This window comes from Pristis pectinata, chromosome 2 (assembly GCF_009764475.1).
Source record: "Pristis pectinata isolate sPriPec2 chromosome 2, sPriPec2.1.pri, whole genome shotgun sequence".
Taxonomy (NCBI): domain Eukaryota; kingdom Metazoa; phylum Chordata; class Chondrichthyes; order Rhinopristiformes; family Pristidae; genus Pristis; species Pristis pectinata.
In genome coordinates, this window is record NC_067406.1 from 63,673,653 (window position 1) to 63,692,774 (window position 19,122).

The following is a 19,122-nucleotide window of genomic DNA, read 5'->3' on the forward strand; positions in this document are numbered from 1 at the left end:
CTTTGTTAAAGTCAGCTTCCTTGCTACTTAACAATTATTGTAATATTTGTTCTCCAGTAATCATTCCATGTATTTCCAAAGTAAACCTCTTCTTACAACAGAATTTGTAAAGAAAAATTGATTCAAGATGTATATTTAAAACTTCTAGCCTATAATTCAGTTTGCTCCATCACAGAGCCTTTCTGCCATCTCTTAAAACTTTTCTTCACATACTTTTCCTGAAATTTTCCCCTCGTATTTCTCGTGCTTATTTTTAGCCCTGTGAACTCCCTCTATAGTCCCAGATGTATTTTCCCTTCCCTGTCATTGTCCTGCTGAACTTTTACTGTTAGATGTAATTTGTATTTTTTTTAAATACATTTTTAAGCCACTTCATTATTCTTTGCAGTGGCAGCATTGTGTTAAAAGTGTAAAACATTTATAGCAGAATAGTTTTTTTGCAACAATATCCATATTCTGTAATAAACCTGATTTGGTAAGAGCCTAAAGTTGCACAAACATTTATTGTAATAGCTGTCATAACAAGATTGAGTTCAGTGTAGTGTTCAAAAGGAAGGAAGCAAAGCAACTGCTAAAATTCCAGGTTTTGGTTAAGGTTTTAGTAAGGCTGACCTCTAAGTGATGAGACTAAGAGATGGAACCTATCAACTAGGTGAATCTGCTAATGGACAAATCATAATAGAACATTGAGATAAAAATAATTGTTAACATAGAAACAGCTTGTAGCTCAAAAAAGCAAGAACTCTAATGGCTAAAGTAAGAGCAATGTGCGGCTAAAGGGATCTGTACCACATAAATCTAAAAGGCATAGAAATAGGTAAATATGTGCAGATCCTGGTGACTGGGACAAATAAGTAGCAAAGTGATGGAACAGTGGTAAAAGCTACAAAACAAAAGTATGAAAAGAAACTTCTAAAAATATAAAATTCAACAAACAATTAGGAAAAGGCAGGTGATCAAGGGCAATGTGTGGCCAATAAAAACTGATGTGATATTGAAAATAAAGTGTTGAGCATGGCACATTTTGTCTACAGCAATATTAGAGGTAAAGAGGAAAGTCACAGAACTTGAGGTAATTAATTTTAAATTGAGAATAGGAATATGCCAAAATTAGCTCAATCAAAATAGTGAAGTAAGGGTACTAAAAAGTGATAAATTCTCAGGATGAAATGTCATCCCAGAGATTTAAAGGAAGTAGGTAAGAATATTAAAGAAGCCCTTACTATAATGTTTGAAAATAAACACAGATTGCTGGAAATACTCAGCATTTACATAGCATCTGTTTAGAGAGAGAGAGAGAGAGAGAGAGAGAGATGAATTATTGGTACAGCCCTTTTGTTGCCCGTTTGCTTCTGCCTGCCCTGGGCCACACTGCTTATTGCAGTGTGCGTGCTGAGTTATGACAGACGGCACAAGCTGACTTATCCCAAGCAGTCAGCTGGACCCACAAAACCACTTTGACAGCCACTGAGTCTCTAGTCATCAGATCCACTGGCTTTCAAACTTGTTGATGCAATCGGATTGTCGAATGTTTGTAAATGCCTTTAACATTCACGTTCCATAACAGTCAAGACACAAAAATAGTTATGTTTTACATTTAAAAATATATCCTCCCACAAAATCAGCTGAAATCATTGAACTTGTATAAAATCATATCTAATTATCTTCAGGAATCAATATGTTCCTTTCAGTTGAATGAAGTGCCAGGTTTAAACCAACATGGGCTTAAGGAGGCAGATTTCCCAGCCTTCAGGCTGGAAGGCCCATGGGAGATTACAGTGCCCTGTGTACTCCATGAGGGATCTACCAGAGTAACAGTGTCTGGATAGAATGTGCTACCACAATTACCAATACTGAACAAACAGGACTTCTGCAAGGAAGTTAGGGATGGAAGTGCGCTGGCAATATGACTAAAGATCTAACTCATTGCTTCAGGTTAATTAACATTCATCAGAACTGGGAAAGTTAGAGCAAAATGTTTTAAGAAATGTTGGGTTGATCAAGGAGAGCCAATGCTGGTTTGATAAGGGGGAAAGACCTGATGAAATTTTTTCTGAAGGGGAAACTGAAGTACTGGTCAGGGGAATGTTCCTGCATGTTATTTATGGAAGTGTAGATGATTAAAAAACAGAAAATGCTGGAGATGCTCAGCAGGTCAGAAAGCATTTATGGAGAATGAAATAGATTTGATTTGTTTCAGGTCGATTATTTAATCAGAAAGGGAAATGTGTGAAAACAAGCATTTTACGTTCCAGAGAGGGGGATGAGTGGAGTGAGCAAAGGGAATGTCTGATACGGTGGAGATCAAGATTGCCCAGGTGACAAATGCTGTAGGTGCTGTCTAAGAGAGGGGGATGAATGCTTGTGAATCGCAGCTGATCCATCTGGACGGGTGCATGTAGGGGAAGATGAATGAGGGCAGTAGAGAGAAGAAAAACAGCACTGGAACCATGAGATGTACAACACAGTCGTTGCTGGAAATTTGAAGTACAAGAGAATGCTGGTTATACTCAACAGGTCAGGGAGGGAACATCAGTTAATATGACAGGTAAATAACCTTACATTGGAAGTCACCAGTTCTGACACAAACAGGGAAGGTTAGTTATGCAAAATTGCAGGCTTCAGGACTCAACACTGAGCCTAGATAGAAGATGGGTTGCTGAAATTTGTGTTGGTCCTCAGGACAGTTTAAGAGGCCAAAGACAGGGGTCAGAGTGAGAGTGGATAGAGAATTAAAAGTTGCAGGCATCTGGAAGTACATGGTCACCCAGTCTACGCAGGGTTCTCCAATGTAGAGGAGACCAAATGTTGAGCATTGAAGGCAAAATACTAAACTGTGCAAGTGAATCGCTGCTTCACTTGTGAGAGCCCCTGTATGATGGGAAAAATGAGGTAAAGGGTCAGCTGTTTCATCTTCTGCAGTTGTGTATGAAAACACAATGAGAAGGGAAGTGGTTGGTGGAGATGGAAGAACAAACCATGTGGATAGAATGGGGGTGGGAGGATGCAACTGATGGTAGAGGCAAACTATTGAATATGGAGGCTGATGGGATGGAAGCCAAGGACGAGGGAACCCTACCCTTGCTGTGATTGGGAGAGGAAGGGGCAAGTAGAGAGGATGTGCTTGATAGCCCTTTTAACTAAACTCGAGGGAAGGCCACAGTTCAGAAGAAAACATCTTAGAAGCATTGGAGTGGAAAGTGTCATCATCAGAACAACCAACATAACCAGTGGAACTGGGAGAATGGAATGGAAAATGTGAACATCCAGAAGGCATTTCCTTCACAAGAGACTTTGCTGAAGTCAAAGCTTGTCGAAATTTATTGACCTGGCCAGAAAGTTGGCTGACAGGAAACAAAGTAGAAATAATGTGCAGGTGTTTAAAAGTGGCAGGATGTGACTAGACTGACCTGCAGGAAATTGCACAGGGGCTCCAATTATTTTCAGTATTTATAAATGACTTAGATGATGGGATAGAAAGCCATGTATTCAAAAGATACTAATAGAGCAAGTGGACAAAACTATAGCAGAAGGATTTCAATATGAACTAATTTCTACCATTAGTACCACTTCTACCACCACTGCACCCAGGCACTGATGTGTCCTCAATCACCAACTCTCTCACTGCTGACATCCTGATTGAAAATTATTAAAATCAGGAATACAAAATAATCAATGTGAAAATCATGACTATCCCTTTGCCACCACAGATGCTGCTTGACCAGCTGAGTTCCCCCAGTTTACTTCATCTTAATTCTGCCTTCACACCTCTGACCTTATAGAGGGAAGGTCATTCATTAAAATTAGTGAAGGTAATTAAGTCTAGCCCACTGCCCCAAGAAACTCCTGCAACAATGCCATGGGATTGAGATGATTGACCTCCAACATCCTATCATCTTTTGTTTATAGATGATTCAGCCAGTGAAAAGTTTATTTGATTACCATCAACTCAAAGTGGGTGTTCTGTGAAGTGATTCACTTCCCCAATTTCCTCAAAACCTTTTCATTGTCTATAGCATGCTATTCTCCACTTCCTTAAATATTTTATTGAAGCTATACCCATTCAAGTATAAAAACATTCAAGAAATTTAATAATGTTTAAAATAAGGCAGCTCACTTGATTGACCCCCTTTCACCACTGGAACACCTTGTCTGCAATTTTACACTCTAGCAACATGCCAAGTTTTTCTGGATAGCACCATGCAAAGTTCTGATCTGGATTACAACAGAAAGACAAGGACAGTAGGCACATCAAGACACCACCTCTTGCAGGGTACCTCTGTCTCTCATTATCCACAGTTGGAAATAAATCACCGATCCTTAATCAGCACTGCGCAACTATTCCAGAACACCCTACGTCAATTCAAGATTTTCTATGACCACCAACTTCTTTAAGGGGAAAATAGGAATGAGAAATAAATACTAGCCTTCTCAGAAACACAACATCACAATAGTAGAGGTAAATTTAAAATGTGTGCATCATGTTTTGTTCTTCAGTTATTTAACAATGTAGATACCATGGTGGTGATTTAGGAGAACCATATGAGAGTCTGTTTTCATACATCTTTTTTTAATATAAAGGTGATAAATATGTCTGAGGAACTAGCCTTGTTGGAAGCCAGTCTGAAAGAAGCAGAAGGCATGAGTGATGAAGTTGAAGTTCCTGAAACCCTGCAAGCATGCACAGAGACTGCCATTCAATCTCTCATTGAATCTTTGAGAAACAAGGAGTTTCCTTCTGCACTTGCTCAAGTCAAGGCATTCAGGTAACACATATGACTATTTTGTTCAATAAATGTTAGAAATCCAGATCCCATTTTTTTGTTATGGAATTAACTCATTTCCAAAGGTTAGAAGGCAAACAAATGAATTCTAGAGTTACATTATGAGCAATGCAACATGATTTAACAAATTAATGCAACTTTCATGCAGTTTCCTGTGTTACTTTCACATTTAGGACTTCGAAAGTGCAGTTGATGTCTGATTTCTGCATGATATAGCACCAGCTTACTTACTCCATCAATATTCATGATGGATTTTAGGCTTGCAACTGAAAAATCTGGAACATTAGTCATATAATGTCATAATTGGCTTTTGCTTCTAAATGAATTTTCTCACGCTTAGGCAGCCTTTACTAACAAGGAACCTGACTACGTTATAGGGAAAATCCCAATATTAATTTTCATTGGGAAGCATGGACTGGGAAGTCCCTGACTATGCAAGCCTCCCCTTTCCTATCTTGTATAATCTACCTTGTTGCAGATTTGTTGAATATCCTTTTCATAAATAATTTCACACCCAGTTATCAAAGCTGATGCAAGTTAATTTCAAGACTATGAATTCCTTGATCAAACTTTGCTGACTTCTTTGAGGTTAGTTGTTTCATTGCCATCACCAAGAAGATCACTATGCCAAAATCTGCTAGAATCTTGGATCATAAGCAATTGGCCTGCCACAAGCATTAGTTTCAGGGGCATCTTAATTCTTGAATGTAATAGAACTAAAATGAATGTCAAACTGGGTACCCTACTAGACACATGACACTGTGAACAAAGTTTTTTTCCTTGTGTTAAACTACAATACGTTAAGACAACATCTTGCTGATTTTACAAACAGACTTTACATCCTGAAATTTTACAAATACTTGGTGATATGAAAATGAAATAAAATTGCAGATTCTGGAAATTTAAAATAGAAACAAAGTGTTAGAAATACTCAGGTCAGACAGCACCTGCAGGAGACCTGCTCAGTATTTCCAGCATTTTGTTTTTAATCTTGATAAGATCTACTTAAATTGGTAAGCAGTTGTTACATTTGCAATTATTTTAAAAACTATAATGAAGATCTAGATGCATTAATGTTAGAGATTACATAAAATCAAAGCTTTGTAAATTAACCTTTACATTTTTATCCACCAGATCCATATGGCCCAATGATATTTTTGGAAGTGGGGAAGATGATCCAGTACAAACCCTCCTACACATTTATTTTCGCCATCAGACTTTGGGCCAAACTGGCAGCTTTGCTGTAGTGGGGTCTAACCAGGATTTATCCAAAGTCTGCTCCAAACTGATGGAGTTGAATCTACAAATTCGCGAATCTCTGCGAACAGTGCAGTCATACCAACTTCTGGCAAAATCAACACCTGCGGCTGATGTTCAGAGTACTGGATTTTAATCTACAGCAGTAACTCAATATTTACACATTGCATTAAGATATGTTATGAATATTAACCATATCCCCCCTCACATCAGCTTCAATTTGTTTTGAACACTCACCAGGTTGCATCTATTTATAGAAACAGTCAGACATTTAAAGAACCAGATGTTAAACGGGGGATAAGAAAAAAAGTGGGCAGTAGCTGCACACAATTAACAGCAGTATGGGGCAAGTCACTCTAGGTGCGCAAAATAAGGATTGTCTGTGCAATCAAGACATGGTCTATTGCACTTGTACTGTAGCCATATTGAAAGCAAAAGGCATGGAAGGGCACATATTCTTCTTTTTCTGAAGACAAGCCAGCTCCCATATAATGATGTATAATAGTGACATTCAGGCTCTCTGCAGCAGGTGGAATGATGCTAAAAATCATCTAGGAAATGGCTTTAGGCTGAATAACCTGCAAGGCTTCAAAGCAACACATGGCAACGTCAGCTTTCAGTGTCTGGACGAAAACAGGTTAAACCCCTCAGACAGAATTTCATGCCACTTTCCCTGTGGCAAAGGATTGTATGCAAGAGGTTAACTTGATTTGACATTGACTGCAGGCTTTAGCATAAAGTGTTAATAGTTCATAAGGTCTCTCAGAGCATGTCTGAAAACTTTTTTTTAAGAAATTTATTTTGTATTAGAGTTAACATGATCGATGGTATGCTGTAGAAAATCTTAGAAAGTTGGGATACCAAGTTGAGTTTTACTCAGCAATGTAAAACTAATACTGCATCTGTTATTTTGTTTACTGTTCAGTGGACATTAGATGTTCTCTGCTCAGTAGTTATGTTACAAGTACTGATGGTATATAACCAAAAATGCGCCTGTAGGGACTTAACCAAGTGGCAACAGAAAAAGTGCTGCATCCTAGCCATTTTCATTAGGAGAATTCATTTAAGTTATTCTACTCTGTAAATATTTTAGACTTGTATAGTGTAAAAAAAGTATTTCCTTGTATATTTGTGCATTGCACTGTTGAGAATAGGTGTATAAAACTAATGCAAAACAAAATACTTAAGTACTGGTAATGAGTCTTTATCTGCTGCCTCTCCAGTCTGAATTTAGATAAACCCAAGAGCAAATAATATTCTGTCTACTCATCTGTCTCCCGTGGATTTTGAACTTCGGGACCATCCTTTGCTGCATTATTGGGAAAGACAAGACTGAATACACAACATTAGTGATACTCAAGGACGAATGCTGAAACTTTCCAGCTTTTGAAATAAGTGAGATTGTTCGTAGCAGTGGCGTTCTGTGGGGAAAGATATTGAATGTAAATTCACCCATTGATGGTGTACTGCCTCTGTTTGCTGGGAATGACCCTGCTTATTATATGCATCTATCCTATCCACTGTGATTTTTATTGGGCTCCATATCATGGAGCATAGAATGTACTGTTCAATTTTAGCTTTTTGCCTTCTGAGAAAGTGAACTGTAGACCAGGCATACTTGTAATGAATTGTATGAGTTTAAAGGCACTGTGCATGCTATCAGACTGCAAACAGTAGTTAAGATAATTTAAGGCTCTGTAACCAGTCATAGCAAATTAACAAATCACTGTAATCATTCTTCAACAATGATAAATTATTTTGTTGGCAGTTTGGTACTATGACTCTAAATATTTAATGGGGAAAGTAGTTTGTCCATTTTAAATTTCATATCTTAAGCAATTTTAATACATTTGATTATTTGTTGATAATACAAAGTGATTAATTCTCCTGTTTGGGATAGTTTTAGAACTGCCCATATTTGTAAGATGTTTGAATAAGCAAAAGCTAACCATCTGAATAAGATTATTGGACTATTTAGCACTTTATTATGCTTACACCCCTGAACTTAGGGGGGACAAATAAGAATGCAAATAGAAAACATGAACCTTTTCTCCTCACTCTCCCACTGGATATTAAGTCTTTGAAGTATTTCACTGCTACATCACCACACCAGACAGCTGAACCAAGGCTTGAATTTTTGTTTTAAAATATCTCATTCTGGGAGAGCACTCTTCAGACATGAACATTTCCAAATGTAGTGTTCCTTCATGGGATGTGAACTATGCAACCAAGGTGATCTCTGGAATTTGGTTGATATGCAATTAAGGATTAAAAATCCCACTTTGAAACCATAGCTCAAATTAAACTGGGTTTGGAGATGCAAGTCATCATAGATTTGCTTTGTGTAAAGTACATGTCTTCCAGCCTTCAGCTATGGTTAATAGCATATTACCTTACAGGCTGGTACAATTTTATTCACATTGTTTACCACATGTAAATGGGGGTTAATTTTCTCTTTGAACATCTAGGAATAAAAAATCCCTTTCCCTGTCCCCCACCCCACCAAAAGGTCCACTGATGAACTGAACAACCAATTTAGAAGTCATGAGTGTTGGTTAAGGGCTTTTAGACATGAACATTTCCAAGTGTAGTGTTCCTCCATGGGGTGTGAACTATGTATGTTGAATTGCAATTTGGATTTCTAATAGTGCAAACCATTTAGTGATAGTACAAGAGCTTCAATGAAATCAAGGCTATTGGCAAAAGTAAGCTGGTCTTGAGATTTATACTGGAGACAAGTGGCTGCAGGTGCTAGAAAAATACACAAGTCAGGCATAAATCTGTGGAGGCCAAGGAGCAGTTAATGTTTCAGATGAAGATTTCTTGCATCAAGAGAAACTATTACCAGTCACATGCAATCCTGGATGAGATCTTTTTTAATGTTTCAATTTAAAGTGTCAAAATATTGGAAATAGGTCAGCCATTTGTTTCCTTGTACACCAAAGGCAGATTCAGCTACTGCCTGTTCCTATCTACACCAAATGCACCCTTGACCACCCACATGGCTGAATGAAGAAAGTTGTTCTGCCCGTGCTCAATCGTGTTCTTAATTTTCCAGCTTGGTCTGATTCAGTAATGGATTACAGTTTCAAAATTTATGAACAATGGTATACTTTTACCTAGATAAGCAAAATCACTAAGTGGACAATCCTGAAAGGGCAGTAGTGAATTCAACAATATGAAAAAAATGAAACAAACCTGCGACTGGAAATCTGAAATAAAAATGAAGCGCTGGAAACATTCAGCATCTGTTGAAAGAAAGTTCATGTTCCAGGTTAAAGATATTTGTCAGAACTGGGGAAGAGACAGCTAGTTAGTTGTTCCAAATAGGTGATGGCAAGGGACAAATCAAGTAAAGGGAATATCCGGTAGGCTGATAGCAGAGTGGCCGCAGTGAATATCTAGTTAATAGATTAGATGGCAGTCAGAGCGAAAGCAAAGAAACATGAACGGTTCAAAGCAGTTTTAGAAAATGCATAGGTCAGTACAAGCTAGTGGAGAGAAAAACAGCCCGTGTTACACATGGGTGACGTACAGCAAAATTAACTAGTTCTGATACAGTTAGACCAGAACAGGCTCTTCTGCCCAATGTTGTGCCGACATTTTATCTTGCTCTAATATCTATCCAACCCTTCCCTCCCACGTAGCTCTTCATTTCTCTATCATTCATGTTATCACTTGTTTTATTCAATATCAAGTGTAGAAGACTGCAGTGTACCACCGTTCAAGCTTTTATTGGGCCTTGGTACAATAGCGCAGGAAGCCACAAACAGGCAAGTAGTGGGGCGAAGAATTAAAATGACAGGAAACAGGGTCAGCCCTTCAAATTTAATGGGCGACACTTTGCGGAGCACTTGCACTCGGTTTCTCCAATGTGCAGAAGACTGCACTGAGGGCACGGTATTCAGTCCACTAGATTGGGAGTACAAATGAATGACCTCATCTGGACGAACAAATTCTTGAATGGTGGGAAGTGAAGTGCATCTGCTGTAGTTACATGCTGTAAGAAGGGAAGTGGTTGGAGACAAGAACAGACCAGGGTGTCAAAGGAAAGAATTCCCAAGGCGTATTAAGGGGGGGGGGGGGGCAGAAGAGAGAAGGTGTCAGGTGCTGGAATATGCAAACGATGAATCGTTGAATGCGAAGGCTTGAGGAGAATCTTGTTTCAACGGCTGGATTCTGCCTGTCTCCACCAACCAAAACCGGTATTCGGTCCGTAGACTCTAAAGGCAACTCACACCGGGGCAGTGGATTTAATTGTCCTAATGAACTGAAAACAGTCAACAAGGCGGATCGAAACTTTGGACAGATTAGAATTTGATTACCAATAATTGATGTGCTAATAGACGAATTAGGGGGAAGAGTTCCAAATACAGAATCTGAAACTTCAGTAATGGAAACCAGAAACTGATGTTTTAGTTAAACTTGATCCAAAGCTATCTAGGAATTCTTTGGTGGATTAACCTTCAGCCATAAACTGCTTTAAGATAATGCTCGGTATCAAGAAGCAGCAAGAGGAAAATATGCTTTTTACACACTTTATTTTCGTCATTTTTAAACGAAAAAACAATACTTCCTGCATTCCATTAACTTGAGTCCTAGCAGGAAATCAACCCTACCATCGAAATCAAATGATGTATTTGAAGCTGAAAGTACTGTCACAGGAGAGCCGTTTGCCCTTGCACCTGCCACACAGATCCTGACGATGTGGTCTCTTTGGGTCAACGTGGCGCATTTTGATGGGACAGGTGCATCTTGTCTGTTTGCAGGTCTGATGGGGCAGGAAAAAACATGTCTCACTGCAGGCTGCTGGATACTCCTCAGTAAACGTCTACAGCGGCCGCCTGCTTCCTGCGCTACTTACTTGACAGGTGATGTCCTCGACCCGGTAAGGGTTGTACGCCTTTTCGCAGGTTCTGCAAAACTGCTTGAAGTAGACCTGTGGGGCGAGGGGATTCGTGAAACAGACAATTCTCAAAGAGGTTGCATACACGAACGAGTTTGTTTTTAATACTTGCCTTGCTGGTGCCTTGTACACACCAGACATAAGCACTCTCCCAACGAGCATTGCAGTCCTTGCAGTGGAAGTATCCGTACTTCTGCTCCAAGAACTAAAGCGAGAAGAACATTTTACGGTTCAATGATCCATGTTTAAAAAGTGTACCTGCCTTTCCGCCCGTCGCCTTTGTTTAATGGCCAGTGGTGAATAAAGTCTTTGGGCTTAAAAAGCTACGCAAAAAGAACCGGGAAAGCCAGTCTTATTGCTGGTACTTCAACCCCAAGACCGTCCCCACAAATAGGGAGAGCACGATTCTGGAGTAACATCTGCTGGAGGAACTCAACGGATAAAGCAGCATCTGGGTCTTGACCTGAAACGTCAAGAACTTCTTTCCTCCCCACAAATGCTGTTCGACCCACCGAGTTCCTCCGGCAGATGGTTTGTTGCTCAAGATTCCAGCATCTGCAGTCTGTGTCCGCAGAGCACGATTCTAGCTGGAGGGGAACAGTAGTGACCACTGCCCTCAAGGCAATTCCTCGCTCCTAACCTGCGGTGTTGGAGCAATGGAAGGTCTATGCACAAAATGCGTGCTCGACACTTGCTAAACTGTTTTCATATCCCGAAGCGAACTCTTATCACCGAAATTAAACTTCGATTTGAAATAGCCCACTATCAAACCGTGGTGGATTATCGTGCACTAAATGACCCCCTCACTAGTACCTTGTAGGTCATTAACTGCAATACCTGGAATTCTATACACTTCCCGCTAGAAAGCAAAACCATCGTTAATATCCAGATATAGACGAATAAAATGCCTTATCCATATAAACCCCGCTTGCGCCTCTTTACAAATGCACTGGAAATTCCTCGTGCTTCATACCATTTGAGCTGCTTCTAGCAGCAAGTGTAGTTCCCGGCTTGTGTATTTGCCGGTAGTAAAGCAACGCACGTTATTTTCGTTTACCTCTCGAACCGAGGGAAGGTTTTAAAATAAAATTCTCACCTGAAATCTTAGCCGCTTCTCACTTTTGGCGGTATTGTCCAGCAGATCTTCGGTCTTTTGTTCCTTCTCTGTACTTTGGGGCTCCTCAGTACTCAGCCCACCCGGGATTGTGGAGATCTCTCCCGGACCCTGCACCGGCTCGGATGTGCTCTCCTGTTCTTTCTCATTCTCTTTCACTTCCGATTCTTTCTCTTCTTCCTCCGGAGGTGGTTCTTTTTGTGGCTCTTTGGAATCGGGTTTTCGAGTGTCCTGGTCGCCTCTATAGATGAATGTGTTTAGGTTGGGAGACACGATAGGAGAGTAGATAGCCATGGTCCTTCGGAACCGAACGTTCTTGGGCATACTTGCCGGACTCCCTTGGACCTGGTTTTGTGAAGCCCTGCGCTTGAAAGCTGCTCCCCTGCGCCTCATAGTAGTCATCGTCATCAGCGTCCTTGGACCCAAAGAACATTGTACAGACGCGTCAATTTTAGGGTTTACCTGCACGCCAATGTCTTTGGTGTTGGCTTTTCTCACTCTTGGAGTTAGGTTTGGGTTCACCTGAGACAGTATGGCTTTGAGTTGAGCTCGTTGATAGTTGTCAAAATATTCGGTAGGGTCCCCATAGTTGTTTAAGTAATGTCTCTGCCTCCAACTGGAACCTTTCGGTCGGTTACTCAAGTATTGATAAGAATAAGGATTATACGGTGAGTACATATAATCAAACGCATCTTCACCTAAGGTAGCCATAATCTTAGGCAGTTCCAGGCACAGCCTTGCATTATTTAAATAGTCCACTCAATTACAAGGCTGTTTCTGATTGATTCAGACAATTCCTTTAACAAGCTGCTCTCACGGTTTTGAGGCAACTTTATTAGCAACGTGTGAACAAAGCATTGCAATTAGAATTAAAGCAACTCTGAAAGATGCTATATTATTTCTAGTGGCTCAAATAATTCTTGAGAAAATTGTGTTAGAAATATCATATATGAACATAGATAATATTTCCTTAAAGTTATTAACGAAAGGCCAGCACACTTTGAATTACCAGGTAGAATGTATTGAAGGTTTCGCAGGATCGCTATATTTAACAGCTAAAAGATTATCAATTTACATGCACCCAACGAATAACAAGCTCAAACTTGTTAAATTTGCTATTAATTTAGAAATTCTTCAATATGCTAATTATCCAAAACAAGAACACAGGATTGCACAGAGCACGTGGAAAGCAGACGCTGATCATTAATTAGGCACAGTCGTCAGTTACGGGGGTCATAGTGTTTCACAGTTGCGTTACACTTGTAGTCGGTTCTATCACAGTAGTGTGTTGTTCACTCACAGCTCCGTATACCGACTCATTTATATCTTCTTCTTTGAGTTTCTTGTATGAAATATCCGTCTCATCCTCGTCTGATGGTTCTTGCTTCAGCCACACATCTCGTCTATAGATTTTGTATCCTATAACAAACAGGGTGGCTTCTGTGGCTTGGAACAGAGCATAGAGCAGCGGGAACATGTAGATACCACCAATTATCTGGGGCGGGAAGGCTAATTTCAGGATGGCTGTACAGAGTTGTACATTTTGACATCCGGTCTCCAAGGAAACTGTCCGTTTGCAGTTGGGAGGTAGTTTGAAGAGGGTGGCCAGGCCATAACCAGCAACGTATCCAACGAGCGGCATCAGCAGAGCCACAACGTATACAGAAGCTGGAATAGTGGCGAGAATAGCAGGACCCAGCATGGTGCCAGTGAGGATGAAGAGGATTAAAAGAGTGACCATCAAGGACCAGAGTGAAATCTAGACGAGGATTTTGTGTTTTTTTTTGAAAAAGAAAATGTTTCCACAGTAAAATCGATTTCTATGCAATTAAATACTAGGACATTTTTTCTAAAAGTTGCAAGTTCTATACATCTGTAGTTAGTGCTATTTAGACATAAGTTACACGTGATTATAGATTTTTACATCCTTGTATAAAAATAGTAAAGTAATTCGATCTGTTTATAGCTAGTGACTCAGTCTAATCCCCATTTTTTGTTACCTTATAAAAATGATTTCAGTTTTGCAAGTTACTCCTAAGTATTTATTTGAGTCACATTTAATCCTTGCGTATAGAGTATTTTAAATTGTTGTGTGATATCTACAGTCCTGATAAACCAGTATTGATACCTTTTTCCAAAAAAAAGGTATTGAATTACAAAATAGTTAGAAGTAAGCATTTAGAGTTGGGAACTGAAACCTGTAATTTTGAAACTTTAGTAAGGAAGTAAAATGAAGAAGTAGATTGGTTTAAAAATCTCAGGCTACGATTTCATCCTGTACCACCTCACTGAATGAGAATTCTATTGTACATCATAGCTGTACCGTGCTGGCTTGAGTACCCTTTTGCCTTTCGTTTCCATATAATCTCTGAGTGTGAAGAGTTAGTGAATTGTGATTAATTCTTGTTTACTACAGCATTTAATAAGATGAAGTAATGTTGTGAAGCCTTAACTAATTAACTAAACCACAGGAACGGACAATACCGCAGTTTAACATCTCGTTCCAAGTACAGCACCAACAACTACACTGGAAAGTGGGCATAGATTATGTACATGATGGATAATTGGGGTTAATTACCAATTCAATTCTCAATCGATAACGAGTTGGTGTTTTCTTGTTTCTGACAGCACCTGAGCCAAGGTCAAAAATTCCACAACTGACTTAAATTGATGCTTGTAATGATAAAGAATTCTTTGGCATAAACTGTTGTTCTGAGGAAGGATCTGCGACCTGAAACGTTCACATCGTTTTTCTTTCCACAGACACCTGCTGAGTATTCCCAGCATTTTCTGTTTTTGTTTCAGATTTCCAGCATCTGTGGGTTTTTTTTTTGTTTTCTTTAGTTGTTTTGATAATTCATGACATCAAAAAAAGCGATAAAGTCGCATTTAAAACTTTGCATGCATTTAAAGTGTTAATCTTTAACAACGGATGACATTAAGACTTTGCTCAGGACACATTTGGAGGGGTTAATACTGGGCACTGAAACAACTAACGAAATCATGTTCTGCCACGCTTTTTATTGATGCAAAGTGGTTTTGGAGACACATTGTTACAAATCTTTGTGTTGATTTGAAGAATACATTCTGCACTGACTACTCTGAGGTACTATCTTACACTGTCTCACACAAATAACTTTAGTCAGTTTTGAAGACATGATTACAAATGTTTGTTGGATCGTTTAGATACGTTATACACTTAATCTGACAACACGTATGGTACAACACACCCTTTCCTACAACAGGGATTATCTTTTGAGAACTGGGGCATTGAACCTTCATCCAAAATTACTCGTACATATTTCCCCCTTGTCGGGAAGAGCGTGAGTTCAACTCCGGCGTTAGTTCAGTTCCCCAGCTGTTTTACAATTTATGGCTACCAGAACTGTGTAATGAAATTATAATTAATGTGTATCAAGAAGTGGTTTACTAGTAAAATAAAAGTTAAAGTTAAACTGGAAGTCACTGACTTCACAGGTAAATATCAAGAATACTTTTTATGGTTATATTTACTTTCAAAGAGTGGTTCTTACTATTTTTAAATGACTTATCAACGCACAGCCTGAACACACTGACGAAGATTTTTCTGCTAGGATAAGTCGGGAGAAAATACACCTGTCCTCATTGAGGGGTCAGCGGTGGAAAGGGTGAGTAGCTTCAAGTTCTTGGGTGTTAGAGGATCTATCTTGAGCCCAACACATTGATCCAATCATGAAGAAGGCACACCAAGTGGCTCTACATAATTAGGAGTTTGAGGAGATTTGCTACGTCACCAAAGACTCCTGCAAATTTCTACAGCCTTACAGTGGAGAGCATTCTGACTGGTTGCATCAAGGCCTAGTATGGAGGCTTCAACCTGCAGGATTGAAAGAGGCTGCAGGGGGTTGTAAACCCAGCCAGCTCCATCACCGGCACAACCCTGCCCGCCATCGAGGACATCTTCAAGAGGCGGTGCCTCAAGAAGGCGGCATCCATCATTAAGCACCCCCATCATCCGGGACATGCCCTCTTCTCATTACAACCATCGGGAGGAAGTACAGGAGCCTGAAGACCCACACTCAACGTTTTAGGAACAGATTTTTCCCCTCTGCCATCAGATTTCTTCCCTCTGTCATCAGATTTCTGAATGGTCCATGAACCCATGAACACTACCTCATTATTCCTCTTTTGCACTATTTATTTTTGTGACATAGTAATTTTTATGTCTTGCACTATACTGCTGCCGCAAAACCACAAATTTCATGACATACGTCAGTGATAATGAACCCAATTCTGATCCCTCACTTCAATGAAGAGTCAATGAAAACACTCAACCAAGAGAACGGCCCAGTTGGCATTTTGGTACTTCAAAGGTGTCCTTTTAAGGATTTGTACATAGAACGTTGCATGGAGCACTGGATGTGTGTGTTCTCTCTCTCCCTCTCTCTCCCCCTCCCTCTCCTCAGACGCTGCTGATCTGCTGAGAGTTTCTAACCGATCCCGACTTTTAAAGGAAATTCAGATCTACAGTACCTGTGTTTTGTTTTGGGTGGGGGTGGGGGGCGGGTTCTCAGCGTTCGGTAAGTGGAGGGGGTGATTGACAGCCCAAGCCCCAGTCGACATTTTCGAAAGAGTGCAATAATTTTGAGTCACTTGACGTGTCATTTTGCGCTTTGCCGCTTATATTTGAATAAGTCAAGACTCGGGATTGTAGTTTCGTTTGGCAAAAGCAGTGTGTATAAAACCACGACCAAAATTCAGAAACAAATGGCACAATTTCTCAAGTTGGAAAACCTCAATCGAGTATAAATGTGCTGACAGATGAACATTGGGTTAATGGTTAATGAACCGAGTAGAGGGAGATGACCACCTGCCATCTCCCTACTGCCTTCTCCAAGCCCTGCCTTTAAAATACAGACTATAGTTTAATATCTTGTAATATATTTTAATTGCTTTTTGTATTTTTTAATGCTCGGGTCACTTTCATTAAGTCTGATTCATATTTGAATTATAATGCACCATAACAAGCCCTTTGAGCAAAGAATCTTGCAGCTCCCTGCTTCGTGAACATTTTCCGTGACAGAAGTGAGCATGGGTCAATGCAGGGGCTGATCGCCAGCGAACCCCTTTCCACCTACCCCCTTCCCCGGTGACCTACCTTGAGAAGTACGTCAGCAACTCTGCTGGATCTGAATCTGATGAAGACCCCCAGCCCAATGGGGATCAAAGTGCTGCAGAGAGTGAGAGTTATCGCCCCAAAGGGCATGAGCTGAACCACAGGGGTGTCAATCCAGGCTCGGCTGTAAATCCACAAGCACAAGGGCATCAGCAGCAGCGCCAGGAGTGTGGAGGACACGGTCATTATTATACTGGGGGGAAATGCAGAGGACATGTGTATCAGACCCGTCCCTGTGAGCGAGTCACGGAGCTCCCGCAACAGCGCGGTCACCGCACGGTCAATGCTCGAGTGGCTGATACAGGGGCTCTGCTCACCTTCCCGGACCGACCCCACCATCGGCCAGCTCGCCTCCACACTCGCCTTCACAAACACAACCCCCCGCACCCCGCCAACTCGAACTCTCACACCCCACACCCTCCCTGGCGCCCCACTACCTCACTGCCCACATCCTCACACCCCAATCACCCTCACAACCCTTCACACAAACCCCCACACATCCACGCCCTCACCCCAACACCCCGCAAACCACACCCCCTCACACACACCCTCCCCTACTCCCCACACCTCACAGCCAACCCCCCTCACCCTGCACCTCACCCCACAACCCCACCCCACACCCTAGCCCCCACTCCCACATTCCCACATCCCCACACCCCACCCTTCACACCCCCTACCTCCACATACCTCACACCCACGCCCCTCCCCTCACACCCCCACACTCCACCCCTCGCCCACACAGCCCCACACTCCTCCCCCACACCCTCAGAACCCTTCACCCAAACCTTCACAACCCCTTACCCCACCACCCTTCACTCCAACCCTTCATCTCACACCCTCCAAACCCCCTCCCCACCCCTGCCGGGCAGTCCGTTGGGCGGCTGGAACCCAGTAGAACGGCTCCGCCGGGAACCCCCTGGCCCCGGGACAGTACCGGAGCCACCCACCCCCCCCCCCCCACCCCCACCTCCACCCCTCGCGCTTTACCTGAGGTTCATGTCTCCGTTGACCAGAAGGGCCATGATGTTGGAGAGGTTGCCGCCCGGGCAGCAGCCGCACAGAAGCACGGCGACGGCCGCCACGTCGGGGAGCGCGAAGAGCAGGGCGAGGAGGAAGGCCACCATGGGCATGATGACAAACTGGGCGATGGCAGCCAGCGCAACCCCCACCGGCCTCCTGAGGTGGGCTCCCAGCCGCGGCAGCTCCACCGTGCAGCCCAGACCCAGCATGGTGAAGCCCAGCAGCGCCGCCACCAACACATTGATGCCTTGGTTCAGGCCAGAGTCCCAGAAGGGATCGGCATGAGACTCCTCAGGAGTGGGAACCTCCGGGCTCCCTCCGCAGCTGGACCCCTGCACATCTGTCTGACCAGTGAAGCCCGCAGTCGTGTCCGCGGGACTGGACACGTCCGGGACAGTAGATGGCATCCAGGTGGCATTAAGCGGGGAGGTAGAGTTTTCCATCCCGGGTCCGCCTGGTCAGAGCCAAGGAAGCAAACTCTCTTCTTCCTTCCAAGGAGCTAGGGCAGCCCACGCACATTTTCTGGCTGCATTTATATCAGCTGGGAATCTGCTTCTCCAATGGTTGCTTCCAGCGGGATCTTATTGGCGAGAAGGCAGTCCTCGCCCCAGTTCAATACAAGTCTGATTAGCATCTTATAAGAGAAAACGCAACCCTCGCTCTGCACAAGCCTCCTGTTTCACCCTGCCCGCGCCGCTTTGCTCTCCCTCCTTTTGTTCGCAATACGTCTGGGGTTTGCGCTTCTGGGATTAAACGCACGGGGATGGGGACTGGCGGGGGATGGTGTCTGTGGATCTCATTTTATTCGGGATTTCTTCAAGGCATCACAAATGCTTGTAATGTTTCACGAGAGGCGGGGAGCCAGCCGACCTTCCGTCTGTTTCTG

The 19,122-nt window shown here is 42.0% G+C and overlaps 3 protein-coding genes across 9 annotated transcripts in view; 1 reads left to right on the plus strand and 2 right to left on the minus strand.

Annotated features, from left to right (window-relative positions):
• Positions 1 to 7,828, plus strand: part of fryl (furry homolog, like) — a 255,534-nt gene extending 247,706 nt beyond the window's left edge. For all 7 annotated transcript variants that reach the window (XM_052033379.1, XM_052033380.1, XM_052033381.1 and 4 more), the window contains 2 exons: positions 4,582 to 4,766; positions 5,919 to 7,828. In XM_052033379.1, coding sequence (XP_051889339.1) covers positions 4,582 to 4,766; positions 5,919 to 6,177 — 444 coding nt within the window. In that variant the 3' untranslated portion in view covers positions 6,178 to 7,828. The remainder of the gene's footprint in view (positions 1 to 4,581; positions 4,767 to 5,918) is intronic.
• Positions 7,829 to 10,565: 2,737 nt separating this feature from the next.
• On the minus strand, positions 10,566 to 12,919 carry zar1 (zygote arrest 1). Its single transcript, XM_052033543.1, has 4 exons — positions 12,044 to 12,919; positions 11,060 to 11,152; positions 10,906 to 10,980; positions 10,566 to 10,812 (listed from the first exon to the last, which is right to left on the minus strand). The coding sequence occupies exons 1-4, from the start codon at positions 12,770 to 12,772 to the stop codon at positions 10,669 to 10,671; spliced, it is 1,041 nt and encodes a 346-aa protein (XP_051889503.1). The 5' UTR covers positions 12,773 to 12,919; the 3' UTR covers positions 10,566 to 10,668.
• Positions 12,920 to 13,085: 166 nt separating this feature from the next.
• Positions 13,086 to 18,913, minus strand: slc10a4 (solute carrier family 10 member 4). Its single transcript, XM_052033529.1, has 3 exons — positions 18,204 to 18,913; positions 17,199 to 17,409; positions 13,086 to 13,820 (listed from the first exon to the last, which is right to left on the minus strand). The coding sequence occupies exons 1-3, from the start codon at positions 18,677 to 18,679 to the stop codon at positions 13,305 to 13,307; spliced, it is 1,203 nt and encodes a 400-aa protein (XP_051889489.1). The 5' UTR covers positions 18,680 to 18,913; the 3' UTR covers positions 13,086 to 13,304.
• Between the last annotated feature and the right edge of the window lie 209 nt (positions 18,914 to 19,122).